Raw genomic sequence first — 16,949 nt, 5'->3', positions numbered from 1 at the left:
ATTTCTTTATAATCACTTCACGTCACTTCAAAATTTATTGAAATATCAACAACATTGTGACACAAATTATCCGTCTGGAATAATGTTCATCTACCGACTACTGAATAATCCATAAATTATTAAAGTCCTCTGGGGCAAACGAACTTGTAACAACAATTTTCCGTATAGAACAGGCAATAAAATAGCAGATACAGTGGACGTGATTCATCAACTCGGGATCAATTTGTGATACTCGCGAACTCACTCGTGAGTTCGGTTAGTATCACAAGATGATCCCCCATGTTATGAATTACGTCCACCACATCCACTCTAATCTACTAATTACTCGAATTGTTTTGTTCGGTTGAGCAGTGAACTGAATCATTCCACAAATGTTTATTTTTCTATGATAATTTTTAAAAGTTTGTTCCATAAACAACAAAACCTTAAACGCTACAAAATATAGTTGATGTTCTAGTATACCCTCTGCAGAGTTCACGATTTGTTAATTTTAAAGTTTTTAATGGAAACAATCATTAAATTAATGTGATAAGTGTTTTAATGACAAAAATATATTTTACAAAAATAAATTACTTTTTATTTTTATTGGAATGTTGGAGCGAGAGTGGGAAGATCTTGGACAGACAATGCTTAAATGTTAAGCGCAAATGGCGATTTTCCTTTTTTGTGTCTTTATCGATTATACAAAGAACAATAAATTTCTGGAAACAAAGAGTTTCCGATTCAATTTTAGTTTTTAGTTGCACTTTAAAAACTAAAATCAAATTGGACTACCTTTTCACAAAAAATGCAAATTTTGAATAACAATTTGTGATGATCCATTTCTGATTGTTTAAAAGTAAAGGGAGAGCTAAACGGAGTAAGTGCGACTGGATCTTAATGATGCAAATAAGATGTTTAATTTCCCATTCGGTCACAGTAAATGTGTTCATGAATATTTAAATAAAATACATTTATTATCAGATTTTAGAAATTCAATTAAAAAATGTACTCCGCATATACTCCACATGCGATACTTGTAAAATAAAAAGAGTAGAGACTCGATCAAATTATCGACAATACTGTAGACACTGTGGAGTTAATCAGTTGAATCAAATTTATATTTGAATTTAGCTACTCGTTCGTTGCAATAGCCGATTGAATCCAGGTGCCGAAATAAGAGATTAAATTGAATACAGGTGAACTAGTAGCAGCCAGACCACAACTACAACCCCATGAATAAATGCCGTAAAGTTTGTTTTGATAGACCAACGGTGCTCCCTCGTCTCCGGAACAAAGGTCTTTATGGCCAGATAGATCTCCCGCACAAAACATAGATGTGGTTAGTCTGTTGGACTTTAATGTTTGACAATTAGCAAATCCAAATGCAACGAGGCCAGCCCTCTGAAGTGTATCTGGTAACGTCAAGTCTGGATCGACTGCTCCAAATGCTGTAGCAAAAAGGGTGGTACCAGTGAAGGGTGGTGTGGTAGCTAAGGAAATCGGTACAACGACATTTTCGAATTGTGTGGCTGAGGTAAGTACTGCTATGTTGTTGTGATATGTTGTAGGATTAAAGTTAGGATGCGTTGCAATGACGGCTACAGAGTGAGTAAAACCACCACTGTAATACATGTTAGAACCCACATAGAGTTCAACGTCCTCTGGTGATAACATATTGACGCAAGTTGCGGTAGTCACGACGCTCTTTGATGACACTACCGCACCACTACACATAGTCACTGGACAGAGTACTGCCGCTTGAAATGGATAGGCATTTGGGTTAGTAACGGACGTTCCACTGGAAATACACGCACAATTGCCTTGATTCAAAAGAATGACAGTTTCAAAGCATTGCTTTTATCAAAGAATCAGGAAATGCAGATCATATTTACCAGCGAAACAAGCCGCTAGGGCAAAACTATAGACATCAAGTAATTTCATGTTGTTAACTGGATGGTAATGAATAATGTTACCTATTTATAACCATTTCAAAGGCAATATTTACATAGCTTTATTGCGAACAGACAATGCAGACAAGGCATGTGTTAAGAATCGGAAGTACTTTTTTGTGCTGGCTGGCTGAATCTTTCATTACGACTATACGTATAGCAAGGTGCTTCCTCGAACATGTAATTGTGTAGAGATGACGTTGAGCAATGTAATTTTTGTTCTCCAATGAGAAAGATGTTTTTACAATTTTGCAGGACGTTTTTTGATCTTTTGAGGATCCTTTTCCCCAGAACAAATTTTCCTGTATCAATGTGATTCACTTTAATGAATGTAATGACGTATGTACATTTCCATGCGACAAGTTCACGAAGAATACATTTGAACAAATCATTAAAAAATAACTCGTACTCAATTATAGTATAATAGAAAATATCAAGGAATGCCGGAATACAGGTTTTTTTAAATCCTATGTTCACTAAAAAATTGAAAAATATTCCGATTTTGGGAGTCTTAAAATGAAATACAAATTAACATATAAGACGAAAGAAACACTTGTTCATACAAGTACTTTTAAAACTATTAATGAAACGTGCTAGTTTTCATGCGCGCGGTAATAACAAAAATGGCATGTTACATGGTATTTGATAGCTTATGTCCTTGACGTGTACAGTTGTTCAGTGACGATATTTTTGGCCATGGTAAATCAATGAAAATTAATGGAAAGTCAAGATTTGCACAGTTTTACTATAAAATTGTACGAATTTTATCACTGTGTATTTTACACAAAGAAGGGTCGGACAAGCTACGAAAAGGCGATCCTGTGAAATGTAGTGAAAGGCGCTCGAATTGAAAAAAAGGTGCAAAAAAGATCTATGCTTATGGCGCACTTGTGATTTTCCATGTTGCCACAAATAGATGGTCTGGGCCTCACACCAAGTCTCGTACAACAAAACGTCTAGCTGGGCAACATAGGTTTGTCTATCTCAGTAGAGTAAGATTTTAGTAAAAATAAATTTACCTCAAAGTATCGACAATTATTGCTTGTTCAAGACGATTTTTTGACAATTTTCGAATAGTCGGATATTCAATTTAACCTCTTGTAGGGGACAGAATATCGTGTTATAATTATCGAATCTCTTAAATACTTCTTTTTTATTACTAGATGTTTAATACCAAAATTTTACAGTTCAAAAATACGATTGGCTATGTAAAACGAATTCGATATAAATGTAACTAACAAGTGTTACATCGTTGATTCCGTAGAATTAACTAAGGATCATACTGCCTCAAATGGATTTTGTTTAAAAAATCTGTAAAGAAATACTTCTCATTTCATTGTTATGCTTATTCTTAATTTGCCTCAATTTGCTTCGATTGAACAAGGTATCACAGAAATCGCGTTTAACATCTTTAGCATCCAAGTGCGTTAAAATATGTCTTCCCAATTTATCATTTTCTTTGGTAGTATTTGCAGATAAACCAAAGAAAGTTTAAATGATGGAGACACGACGTCGAAGATTCAAGGTGATAGTCCGCCTTCTCCCACACTGATAGCAAATTAAATTCTTTGAAGTTTGCCGGATTAAGTGAGCCTTCAAGCTATTTAGTTGCATTTTTCATCACAAATATCAATTGTAACGATTCCGTCCTGTGCGTAACTTTTGTGAGCAACAAGTTCTTGCAGTCTTATTAATTTTCTGGAAGGGAAGAGTTTCCGATTCAATTTTAGTTTTTAGTTACACTTCACCTTCACTCCTTTAAAAACTAAAATAAAATTGGACTGCTTTTTCACAGAAGAATAATTTAAAATAAACAACTAAGCAAATTGTGATCCATGTGATCCCTATTGTGGAATGGTAAGTAACGGAAAACTGGCATGGATCGATCACATGTTACTATAATGCTCAACATCTGTTTTAGGTTATCATGGGTCTATGTTAGATAGCCACCTATCTCCATTGGTGGCTTTAATCATATCCGATTATCAACTGGGAACCGCTTAAGGAATGTAAGTTTGTTTTTGTTGCAAAAGGTTTTGCAGAAAAAAAAATATTAAAAAATCCGAATTGTATATGTCAAGCGGTTCAATATCTTGGCTGTTATATGGTGGTTAACGCGTGTGGAAATTTTGTTTTCTTCCCAGTATCCGAGTAAAATTTCCCGGTATCTAAAATCGTAAATTTGATTTTTTTTGTCACATATTTTTCCCGATTTTTTCGGTATCTGAAGAATTTTTCTGAAAACTTCCCGGTATCCAGGATACCGCGGATAGCGTGAATTTCCACACGCGGTGGTTAATGCTTGAAATATTCTTCACCGGATGGCTAAACAGTAAGTTTTAAATCGATTTAAATCAAGCGAATTTTCTGTGAAAAATTCACCCGAAACTAGAGTTCTGAATTGTTTATGATCTAATGAAGCAAATAATATGTTTATTTTCCAATTCGGTCACAGTAAATGTGTTCATCAATGTTTAAATACATTTATTATCAGATTATCAGAAATTCAATTAAAAATTAACAAAATGAAAAGAGTAGAGACTCGATCAAATTATCGACAATACTGTAGACACTGTGGAGTTAATCAGTTGAATCAAATTTATATTTGAATTTAGGTTATCGTTCACCGCAATTTTCGATCGAATCCAGCTCCCCAAATAAGAGATTAAAGTGAATACAGGTGAACTAGAATTAGGAGCAGCAAGACCACAACTGCAACCCCATGAATAAATGCCGTAAAGTTTATTTTGATAGACCAACGGTGCTCCCTGGTCTGCAGGACAAAGGTCTTTACGGCCAGATGGATCTCCCGCACAAAACATGGATGTGGTTATTTTGTTGGATTTTAAAGTTTGACATTTGGCCAATCCAAATGCAACTAGGCCAGCCCTCTGAAGTGTATCTGGTAACGTCAAGGCTGAATCGACTGATCCAAATGCGGTAGCAAAAAGAGTGGTGCCAGTGACTGGTGCTGAAGTAGCTAAAGGAATCGGTACAACGACACTTTCGAATTGTGTCGCTGAGGTAAGTACTGCTATGTTGTTGTTATATGTATTAGGATTAAAGCTAGTATGCGTTGCAATAACGGCTACAGAGTGAGTAAAACCACCACTGTAATACATGTTAGAACCCACATAGAGTTCAACGTCCTCTGGTGATAACATATTGACGCAAGTTGCGGTAGTCACGACGCTCTTTGATGACACTACCGCGCCACTACACATTATCACTGGACATAGTACTGCTGCTTGAAATGGATAGGCATTTGGATTAGTAACGGACGTTCCACTGGAAATGCACGCACAATTGCCTTGATGAAAAGAATAATAGTTTCAATGCATTGCTTTTATCAAAGAATCAGATCAGAGTTACCAGCGAAACAAGCCGCTAGGGCAAAAATGTAGACAACCTCAAGTAATTTCATGTTGTTAACTGGACGGTGATGACTAAAGTTACCTATTTATAACCATTTCAAAAGCAATATTTACACAACTTTAATGCCAACGAACAATGCTTTGATAGACATGTGTTAAGAATCGGAAGTACTTTTTTGTGCTGGCTGGCTAAATCTTTCATTATGACTATACGTATAGCAAGGTGCTTCCTCGAACATGTAATTGTATAGAGATGACGTTGAGCAATGTAATTAGACCCGTACGAAGTACTGGGGTCTTATAGGTTTACGCATACGTTTGTAACACGTCGAATTGGACTCCCTGAGTAAGGGGAAACCTATTGTGGTTGTCTAGAGATGCCAAATCCGCGAAAAAAAAATGTCCGTCTGTCCGTCTGTCCGTCTGTCTGTCTGCACGATAACTTGAGTAAAACGCATCCGATTTTGAAAATTCTTTTTTTTCCCGTTTGGTAATGTCAAAAGACAGGCTAAGTTCGAAGATGAGTGATTTTGGATCGACCCCTCCCGAGCTGTGGCCCAATAAGTGCTTTACGGTTTTTCGAAGATATCTCCGGACATTTAAACGGTAAACTTGCAAGTGATACGTCAAATAAAAGGTATTTACAATACCGATCGACAAAAAAAAAGTTTATGGAAATCGGATGACCGAGTCGTGAGTTAGACCCCTTGGTGTGGAACAGGCACAGGGCGGCAAGCAGTTTTTGCTTGTAGGTCGGCCACATTTGAACATATTTCGTCTGTTTTAGCTTTATTAGATAGGTATTGACCGTACCAATCAGGGAAAATTTTTTTTATGAAATTATGTTCTCCGGAGCGTGAGCTAGGTCTCTTGGAGTGAGCTCTTATCTGGCTACTCGGAAGTACAGTGAACGTGGTGTATTTTGACAATATCTCGAGTAAATTTTGACCGAATTTCATGAATTTTTTTTTTGTTTGAAAGGTATTAACGAATGTAAAGCGTCGGTACTATTTCCGGTCTCCTAACAAAATGGCTGCCGGCGGCCATATTGGATTTTAGTGACATAGAAATATCTTGGGAAAAATGATACTTAGAGAGTTTCTGTTAACATGGAAATAATTTGTTATGTGTGTGGGGTTTCAGGGATTCCATATACGGACATCTATATATACCTATATACAGCTATATTGAGCTATATACAGGCATATAGAGCTATATGATAGCATATATTTATCTGTGAAATGTTTATTTATAGTGAAATATAGTTAAATATAGCGGTATATAGCTGTTTAAATAGGAATTTATGAAATTTGTCTTCGTACGGGGCTGTCTATATTGCCTCCGGCAATTTAGTTGTATATGATAACAAGGCAAAGAGTGGATAATGTAAGTGATTTTAAAGGGAGAATAGTTTTTCAGCAGAGAAGAAAATGAAGTAAGAGAAATGAAGAGTTTCACATTAAAGGCTTTTGATACGAATAAGTGTTTCGTACGGGTCGGCGTTAGCTATGTTTTTTGTTCTCCAATGAGTAAGATGTTTTTTTTGATCTTCTCAGGATCCTTTTCACCGGAACAAATTTTTCCGTACATTACGTATCTTAAGTCTACTTTAAATACATAATCAATGTGAACTGTGGCTGCGAAACGTAATGACATAAGTACATATCCATGCTACAAGTTCACGAAACAGAATACATTTGAACAAATCATTAAAAAAATCTCGTGCACAATTAGTATATGCAGTGACTATTCGCAGGCGCCTGCCAATAGCCAAATTATTACTGAAGATGCTATTGGCAGGCCCCTGCCAATAGCATTTTCTCTTTTACACAGGCTATTGGCAGGCGAACTTGCCTGCGAATAGTGTTTTCCCGTTTACGGAGGCTATTGGCAGGCGCCTGCCAATAGCATTTTCTCTTATACAAAGACTATTTGCAGGTGACATGGCCTGCCAATAGCATCTATGATTAGTATAATAGAAAACATCAAGGAATGACGGAATGCAGTTTTTTTTAATGCTAAGCTCACTAAAAAATAAAAATTTATTCCAATTTTGAAGGCCTAAAATGAATTACAGTTTAACATATAATACGAAAGAAACACTTGTTCATACAATTTGTTAATAACAAAAATGGCACGTTACATGGTATTTGATAGCTTATGTCCTTGACGTGTAGGTATTGTTGTTCAGTGACGATATTTGTGGCTATGTTAAATGAATGAAAAATGGTTGGAAGTTTTAGACTTAAACGTGAATTTGAAATTTTGTGAACAGTTTTACTATAAAACTCGTCACGAATTCTATCACCGATTGTTTTACATCAAACAGGGCCGGACAAGCTACCAAAACCTCCTGTGAAATGTAGGAAAAGGAGTTCGAAATGAAGAAAAGGCGCAAAAAAGCTCTATGTTAAAGGCGCACCTGTACTTCTTTTGTTATTACCAGATGTTTAATACCAACATTTTACAGTTCAAATATACAATTGGCTGTGTAACGAATTCGATATATAACTAACAAGTGTAACATCGCTGATTCCGTAGAACTAACTAAGTATCATGCTACTTAGGCTTATTCTTAATATGCCTCAATTTGCTTCAAAATATGTCGTCCCAATTCATCATTTCGGTAGAATCTGCAAATAAGCCAAAGAAAGTTTAAATGATGAAGACACGGCGTCGAAGATTCAAGGTGACAATTCACCTTTTTCCGCACCGATAGCAAATGAAATTCTTTGAAGTGTGCCGGATTAAGGGAGCCTTCAAACTATTCTGTCGGATGAATTTTTTATCACAAATGTGGCAATTGTAACAATTCCGTCCGGTGTGCAATTTCTCGTTAGCAACAAACTCTTGCGGTCTGATACATTTCTGGAAGAGAAGAGCTCTCGATTCAATTTTAGATTAAAAACTAAAATCAAATTTGACTACCTTTTCACAGAAGGTACAACTGTGATTCCTAGGCGAATTGTGGTGATCCATGTGAGCCTTCATAAATTTGACTTGCTTCCCACAGACATGGCACTGTTTCTTAACGTTTGCATGCTTCTGGATATGGTCTTCATATTTGCTCTGGTCACGAAACGTGAGCTTACAGTGGTCGCATTTCAATTTATTCGGATCGTGCAATCGTGTATGGTTGTTAGTGTGGCTTTGAGGCGAAACATTTGTGAGAAGACAGATTTGAATCTTTTTCGACGAAATGATCGTCCAGATGGCGTTTGAGATGTCTTCTGCTTAAATTTCCTGCAACAAATGGAACATTGGCACGCGTCATCAGAATTGTGAGAATGAACATGAGCACGACAGTTGGCCAACGAGTTGAACGGCTTTCCCAAAGCACTTTGGCTTTCCGCATTCAGAATTTTTTCGGAACTTTTTAAAGTTCCTAAAAATAAGCCCTGCACATAAAACAAGGAAATAGAATCCCATACCTTGAGTATATAGTTCTCCTGCATTAGCCTATCAATTTTGACAGGGAGTGAAATCCAAATAATTAGACTATTACCTGTGTTTCTCTTTAACCATCCATTTACGACTTTACACAAATATAAACTGAAATTACTTAAAAATTAAGAAACATGGCAAAACTAGCAGAGCAAAGTTACCCTATTTTCCCGTGGTACATACGCGTGAAGCGGTCTAACCATTCGTTTCCACTGGGTCGTTTACACGAGACAACCGTAAAATTTCTGATTGAACGAGTCTTTTGAAAATTTACAAAAAACGTTTTGCCATTATTTGTAGGGAAATTCGAAATTTAGTGGGAAGTTACTGCAAACGTAGGTAGCAATGCCAAAGCAAAGAGAAAATTCATTCAAATTTCAAGAATAATTCATACAAAATTCAATGTAAAACAAATCTGATGAATACCTATAAATATCACCATCATCAGCGAACAATGACAATTAACAGGATGTACACCTACAGTCGTATTCATTTTGGGAGTAGTCGTGACGATATTTGTTTTTTAACGAATGGTTGACGCTGGTGATTTCGCAGAGGATAAGTTTATTCAAAATCCAGTAAGTAAAAATTAACGACTGATTTAGAAACAATATGGTGACATGATCAAGGAACAATAATTTGTCCAATATCATTTTAAATCGCGCACTTTTGAAAAATAACAAGTGAAGTGAACGAACGCTTGTAAATATTGCCATATGCAAATTGCATATACATCATTGTCACAAATTGTCATTGTTTGGAAATGATGGAAATGATGACTATCTCGTAAATAAACATAAGCAAAGGTCGAACAAAATTGCGAAAAAAGATTAATTATTATCAAAATGGCTCACCCAAATGCATTAGCCGCCATAGGAGAATACGAGTCGGAGGACAGTAACTCACCACCAAGAAAATTCGTCAAGGACTTCTCAAATTATTTCGCAAAACTTCTAGAAACTGGCGAACAGAGCGATGTAACTGTTATTGTCAAGGGTAGAGAAATTCGGGTCCATCAGTTCGTTTTATCTGGTATAGAATTATTCGTATGAAATCTGTTTCGTAAATCCAAACTAATTTTTTATGGTTTGTCAGTAAGGAGTTCTGTTTTTCGAACAATGTTGGATATTGAAATGAAAGAGAAACGAGAGAATATAGTTGTGATCGACGATTTCGAGCACGATGTGATGTACGAACTTTTTACGTTCATGTACACCTTAAAGACTCCGAATCTAAAACACCTGTCTTTTGAGTTGCTACAAGCAGCAGATAAGGTAGTTTACATTGCTACACAGCATTTTAGCAATTTATTTAACTTCAAAGTAATCATTTCAGTACGGTTTGTTGGATCTCAAACGAAAATGCGCCAAGGTTCTCGAGGAGAATATTACAACGCAGACGGCAGCATCCATTCTATCGTTAGCAGATCGGTGTGACGAACAAACATTAAAAGCATTAGCAACGGATTTTATAATGGAGTAAGTGGACCGTAATTTAATGAAAATTTCCTTTTTCAGGTACTAAGCAAATTTAAAATTTCTCAGGAATTCCATGGAGTGTGCTTTAGACGAAAATTCAGAACTGAGAAAAGAGTTTAAAGAACTTCCCGCGTCGATTCTCCGAGAACTGTTGATTCGTGCATTCAATAAGTTGTCGCCAAAGAAAGGAGTTAGAATCAACTGAGGATAAAGCAATGAGGAGGTTAGGTAGTGAGAGGAAAGGCTTTCTAAGTAAGCTGACCGATGGAAGTAGTTTCCAATTTAAAAAAAATTCTGACACCTTGTATTACATGCCAATAAAAATGATTAATTTGTCACGGTTTGCAAAATCAGTTTTTTTTTATTTATTTAGGCTCGTACAATTTATTGGTTAAATATGAATGCATTCTTCGCAGCAACAAAAAAGACCGTAAACATATTACCGGACTCTTCCGAAGAAAAAGAAAGGAAGAAAGAAAGAAAATAGAATTAGAATGTATGTTGGTCATTTCCACCCTGATGTCCATTCGTATCTTCGCTTATGACACTCTATAGATCAGTGTCAAATAACGGTTTCTTCTCTCAAAATGGTGTCAAATGAGTTGTCAATTTCACAAAGCTAACCTCAAACAATGAAAGCTCTGTATAAATTTTTGTAATATTGTGGTTAGCTTTGTGAAAATGACAGCTCATTTGACATCTCAAACGACATTGACAATGATCTATTGGCCTTCGTTATTTTCTCGCCACAAACTGACTTTATTGTCACCACCGGACACGGCCAATATATTTCCGGTTAACGACCAACTAACGTTCCAAATAACATCATTGAACGTATGCAGAATCGTTGACGACCAGTTGTTCGAATCATCGCTGCTTCAAATAATCACGCGCCGATCTTTCGAACAGCTGTGATCGAGGAAGCCCGACACTTGGAGCCCAGGCTTCGTCTCTAACCCAGTTTGAATGCGCTTCCAATCGATGTTCTTCGATCCAACGATCACCATCTTCTTTCCAGATTTTTAGTGTGTTGTCACAACTACTCGTTGCCAATCGCTTCAGGCCAAAAGATCCTTTGCTACAAAGAAAATCACAATTCAAATCCGCCTCTCTGTGGCATAAATTTTTAGTATTAAACCTGTTGGTTGAGATGGCCGGTTCTAGTACCGATGGTATGAGCATTTGAGATTTTCTTGTGTTCCCAATTACCGAACTCGATGACACAAGTTAGCACCCAAATTGATCCAGCAACACTGTTTACACTTTACAGATGAATCTTGGTTGCCATATTCATGCCATCGTATTCATTCGCCGCCGTTTTCCTTCCAAATTATAACTTGCCACACGGGACCTCCATGGCCTTTCAAGTCAGCGGCAAGAGTTTGACTGTCGTTTTTCACGTCAAATATTTTCACAGAATTATCCGACGAGCAAGTCACAAGGGAACGACAGAATTGACTCCAAGTATGGATTCGATCGGGTGAAGGACAACAAAGAGCGTACAGGCTAACTCATCAACATGCACTCGGTGAGTTCGATCGACCGACATTCTAGACGAGGATCGTCGTCTTGTCTCCGCTTTAGATTTATTTTTTATTCAAATGGACGGAAGAAGATTCAAAGCTACCGTTGTCTTTCAACCATACTTTCTTGTTCATACAAGAGAAAGCAAATTGATGGAGATGTCCCGATATCTGAGCAAAACGTACGAGGGAAAAATTGCGAAAATCGAACACATCAAAAAAGAGGATCTCGACTTACCGAATCATTTGACCGGATTGACGCAAGACTATTTACAGTTGTGGTTCGCCAACAACAACGTTTTGATGAAAGTGCGACGAGAAATAATGGCGGCGGTGAAAAAGAATCGGGAACGGGACAAGGCTAATACAAATTACATCCGAATGTTGAGTAATTCATTGGTGAGTGCATCATCCCACAATTTCCAGCAAACCACCGACTATTTCGACAGTTCGATTGACATACGAGAGTATGATGTGCCGTACCGGGTTCGGGTGTCCATCGATTTGAAGGTCATTGCGGCTTGTGGTACAACATCCGGTGCAAGGGTGGCACAGAAGCACCCATCATCACAGCACGACCAAGGCTGTATACTTTGGGGAGGTCACGCAGATGCAGATACGCGGGTAACACACCACGTTTCATACAAAAAATTCACCACTCCATACAAATTCAATTTTCTTGAATTTGTTTGTATGGAAAAGGTGTGTTCCCGAGTATACAGCCTTGAGCACGACCCGATATCATCGAACGTCCGGAACCGGTAATTTTTGCCTATGACATTGAAACAACGAAATTGCCGTTGAAATTTCCCGACGCTCAATCCGATCAAATAATGATGATATCGTACATGATCGACGGTCAAGGCTATTTGATCACGAACCGTGAGATCGTTTCGCATGACGTTGAAGATTTTGAGTACACACCGAAGCCTGAGTTTGAGGGAAATTTCGTCATGTTCAATGAACCCAACGAATTGGCTTTGATTCAAAAGTTTTTCGATCACATTCTGGAGATCAAACCGCACGTCGTGGTCACCTTAAAGTAATTATTATGATTATTATGATTAGTCTAAGGATATCTATCTGAGACAACCGGGGGTGGGACAGACGGACGGATTTCGGCTGTAAGACCCTGTACGTCAAGGGAATATCTATTACTCACTAAGCTCGCGGTGAAATCTGTTTGTCGGTCTCATGCAGTTTAGATTTTTCATATTTGTCATGAATAAAAAAAAATTGAAAACTTGGCGCCTATTTTTCAAAGCATGAGTTTAAACCCGATGACGACACAACATCGACCTGGAATCATATCACTCTTTTTTTCTATTAAAAAAAAAATCTGACAGAAGAAGCCCGAACATTAAATTAACTACTTTTCCATAATATGTCTTCACCTGTCTCGTAAACGATGTCAAACACACAGATTGAAATTGGTACAGATTCTCAAAATAAACAATTAAATGTAAGTAAAATGGACAGAATATTAAATCAAAACCGAAACGCGATCGTTTGTGTCAAAGGTGAACGGTGAATAAGTTTTCGCTAAAAGAAATGTGTTTGCTTGTGATGACGATGACGGAATTTATCACCTGCGGGGAGATTGCATTTACTGATGAATTATTGTTTTCATTGTGATAACAGAATGTGTCGCTTTATCAGAGAAATGTGAATTTCATTCATCGATTTCATATATCTGGGTGGTTTAGAATGTGCAGGATGTAATTAGTTTCAACTAATTAATCTTTTTGACCTGCGCTACTACTATTATACTTCAAATTTTCACTTTCGACTTTTTGTCGCGTTTCTTCGCGACATTCGTTTATTAAATTGTTTCATTCGAAGGTTTATAATTAAAAACTTTGGAACATTATTTGCTTAGCAAGGCATCTTTATTTGTTCTGTTAGAAGCTGTTTAAATTTCAGCTGTGTATTTTGTCGTCATTTGATAACAATAGCGACTGGTGAGTTTACGTACATTCCATTGCAAGTGGTGGTTCTTGCTATCATTTTATCTGATAATAATTCGGTAGACGAACTGCAAAAGTCAGCCATGTTTTTATGCATAAAGAGAGCATGGAATTGAATGTACAGGGCACAGTTTGTCGGGTTAATTAGGTTTATTGAGGAAAATGAAATTTCCGTTTCATTTCGTTACTGGAGTGTACACGGTGAGGCTGAACGAATTTTAAATAAACGTGTAAGTTTCCATCCCGGCGTTTTTTTCATCAGTGACTTGGGGGAGGGAAGTATACCATTCAAGTCAACAAGTTTTAGCGAAATCCCCAGAGCTGTTTCTGAGAACCTGAAGACTTAAGACTTACGTTGGAATTAGTACAGGAACAAATTCTAAGATTTACAGTGTAAAACCATTGATTTTGATACATTTGATGTAATGCAGCATTTGGGCTCTTATGTGACGATACAATTTTCTCTTTGTTTATTTGTGAATGGTCAATTGGACATTTGGTCAATTTCTATAATTTCCTTTATGAAACAATCAATATTCGCACAAACGTCTCCCGGTTCGCCTATTGAGTTGAAAATTAATTTTTTCTTTTTTTAAATTTCCAGACATTTCATACCCCGTCATTTGGTGACGAGGAGTTTGTTGACGTACCTTTGCTAAATCAAATGCAGCAACAACAACATCACTATCAAATGGAACCACAGCATCAGTACCAACAAGATGATACACAAAATATGGGCTTGTTGGACGATCAACAAAATCAGTACACACTGTGGAATCCAGACTCGCAACAAATGTACATCAATTCAAACGATTATGAGCTGCAAACAAACAATCAAATGTACTACACGGATCCGATGAGCATAAGCAATAACCAGCCGATACAATCACAGCATAACAATATGATGATGCCACCACCGCAAAAGTCCCCGCAAATAACCAGTCCGATGAGTTTTGTCGGACAGTCGCCACATGCCTACGGTGAAAATGGTACAACCAGTGATGACAGTGACGATAGTTTGGTTAGAGGGGCAAATAGCCTGAAACGACCATCACCCGAACCGCTTAGCGAGAAATTGAGTCCTACGTCGAAAGTAGCGAAAGTTTCGGCTGTTAAAAAACCGAAAGTTCAGCGCAAACGGAAGAAGAAGGATCCGAACGAACCGCAGAAGCCAGTCTCTGCATATGCTCTTTTCTTCCGTGACACACAGGCAGCTATCAAAGGACAAAATCCAAATGCTTCGTTTGGTGAAGTGTCAACGATAGTAGCGTCCATGTGGGACGTCCTAGCACCGGAGCACAAAGATGTCTATAAGAAAAAAACAGAGGCTGCAAAGGCGATCTATCTGAAAACATTAGCCGCATATCGTGCAAGTGTCGTGTCAAAAGGTACCGATCTGGAATCGCCGCCACCTCCACAATCACAACCGATTCAATCATCACCACATTCTCAAATGAATAACAGTGTGCCAAAGCCGCATGCCGTTTCACCACAGCAGTTATCTCAAGGTCTTCCAATACAACACTCTAATCAGAGTCAATACATGGCTGCTCAGCCACCACAACCACTTCAGCAGCAGCAGCAACAGCAGCAGCCACATCCTCAGCATCAACCACAACAACAGCAACAATTGCATAATAATTATGTGCCCGTACAATATACGCAGCAATACAAATCTCCGACGCAAGATTACATGCAACAACCAATGCACCAAATCAACAATTCGAATATCAATCAAAATCACTTAGGCTATGGAGGCTATGATCACAATCACCAACCGCAGCAGCAGCAGCAGCAGCTCCACCAACATCAACAACAACCCATTGAGATGCACAATGGCTTAATGGAAAGCAACGGCTATCACATGCAACAATCCATGCAAAATTCACATCAACAACATACGAATTCACATCAACAACACACGGCTTCACATCACATAACTGGCGGTGCTGACCAAATGGGAGCAACAGGCATCGCACCGTCACCAAATAACGCGTATCATCACCAATCGAATGTTCTACAAAAGTGTATACGCACAGGGTGCACGAACCAGGCCATAACAAGTCCAGACTGGGAGGACGAGTACTGTTCAAACGAATGTGTCATTAATCATTGTGGCGATGTATTTGGAAATTGGATCCAAAAGAATGGACAACAGCAACAGCAAACCTATTCGGCTGTTAAGTAAGAGATATGCGTGCGGATGAGATATGTAAAATTTAAGAAAACAGCAACATTGCCAACATGCTAGGAATATGACGGTGGATTGAACTTCCATTCGATGCTAAGTGATAGTAACGATAAGCTGACACGTTTTTTTGAGATAAGGACTGGGTCGAACACATCGGCATAAACGACTCGATTGGTAGTTCAACCGGTTAGTTGTTATGCTCATGATAACTACTTTTCTAGTATTGCAGAGACACGAGTCTCCCTGTATGGACTGTTAAAAATGCAGAAGTAAGAGAATCCTTTCTTAACAAAAACTTTCGGCATTCAGTCAAAAAATTCATTTTTTTTCATTTTGTAAATTGAGTCATTGTCTAAATTGCAAACCATTGACATTCACTTTCTATTTCAATTGAATGATTTGAAGAATCAAAATCGTACATGATATGCTAGCGCGTAAGTTACTACCAAAGTATTTGGTAAACATCACAGTTCAAGCTCCATTTGTCGAGTATTCTTGCCGTTGCAATGAAAAATAATCAATAAGCCCATACCCATATACATTATTGTTAATTGAAATAAATAAACAAACAAGACAAAAATATCGTTGATTCAAACTTTCTGTAAAGAAATTGGCACTGGAGCGGATGGATCCATTTCGAAAAATCAAATTGATTTGATGCACTGAGTTAGAAAGGAATGATTCGACTTCATTCCAGATTTACTCAGCAAATTCCGTTCAAATGAAAATTAGTCAATGTTGGTAAGTACCTCAAGTAAGTAAGCTGAGGAAAAAAAATTATCTACAAATCGAAGAAGGGGCTTCCTTACTAAAGAAAAACTTGCATTAAATTACCAAATGAAATTTATGTTATTTACTGGGAATTGCGAGTCTTCATGGAATTATTAGAACTGGGAGTCGATGGTACTGTGGCATAGTAATCTATGTTAATTGGGATTCTTTAACTTCCGATGGGTTTTATTTCATAAAAATCTTAAGTTCCTTTGGTACTTTTCCAGAGAAGTCCTAGCGCGATAAATCCTAATTTCCAAAGAATGCTAG

At 37.5% G+C, this 16,949-nt stretch overlaps 3 protein-coding genes and 1 pseudogene across 5 annotated transcripts; 2 read left to right on the top strand and 2 right to left on the bottom strand.

Moving 5' to 3' along the window:
- Positions 1-1,113: 1,113 nt before the first annotated feature.
- LOC119082291 (trypsin alpha-3-like) lies at positions 1,114-5,411 on the bottom strand. The gene is made up of 2 exons (XM_037191765.1): positions 5,304-5,411; positions 1,114-1,802 (listed from the first exon to the last, which is right to left on the bottom strand). The coding sequence occupies exons 1-2, from the start codon at positions 5,353-5,355 to the stop codon at positions 1,114-1,116; spliced, it is 741 nt and encodes a 246-aa protein (XP_037047660.1). The 5' UTR covers positions 5,356-5,411.
- A 4,080-nt stretch (positions 5,412-9,491) lies between these two features.
- On the top strand, positions 9,492-10,571 carry LOC119082288 (protein roadkill-like). The gene is made up of 4 exons (XM_037191762.1): positions 9,492-9,781; positions 9,845-10,023; positions 10,085-10,227; positions 10,294-10,571. Exons 1-4 carry the CDS (start codon positions 9,595-9,597, stop codon positions 10,430-10,432), a joined length of 648 nt encoding a protein of 215 aa, XP_037047657.1. The 5' UTR covers positions 9,492-9,594; the 3' UTR covers positions 10,433-10,571.
- A 378-nt stretch (positions 10,572-10,949) lies between these two features.
- LOC119082290 lies at positions 10,950-11,776 on the bottom strand (annotated as a pseudogene).
- A 1,332-nt stretch (positions 11,777-13,108) lies between these two features.
- LOC119082328 (TOX high mobility group box family member 4-like) lies at positions 13,109-16,477 on the top strand. Of its 3 annotated transcripts, none has more exons than XM_037191835.1 (2): positions 13,109-13,212; positions 14,322-16,477. In XM_037191835.1, exons 1-2 carry the CDS (start codon positions 13,159-13,161, stop codon positions 15,903-15,905), a joined length of 1,638 nt encoding a protein of 545 aa, XP_037047730.1. In that variant the 5' UTR covers positions 13,109-13,158; the 3' UTR covers positions 15,906-16,477. The 3 variants fall into 3 exon arrangements, with proteins under 3 accessions (XP_037047730.1, XP_037047731.1, XP_037047729.1); XM_037191836.1 differs by lacking the exon at positions 13,109-13,212 and adding an exon at positions 13,541-13,711; XM_037191834.1 differs by lacking the exon at positions 13,109-13,212 and adding an exon at positions 13,791-13,947.
- The last annotated feature ends 472 nt before the right edge of the window (positions 16,478-16,949 follow it).

Source organism: Bradysia coprophila, unplaced genomic scaffold, assembly GCF_014529535.1.
Source record: "Bradysia coprophila strain Holo2 unplaced genomic scaffold, BU_Bcop_v1 contig_415, whole genome shotgun sequence".
Lineage (NCBI taxonomy): Eukaryota > Metazoa > Arthropoda > Insecta > Diptera > Sciaridae > Bradysia > Bradysia coprophila.
Note: the sequence above shows the minus strand (reverse complement) of the source record. Positions and strands in the feature narration are given on the sequence as shown.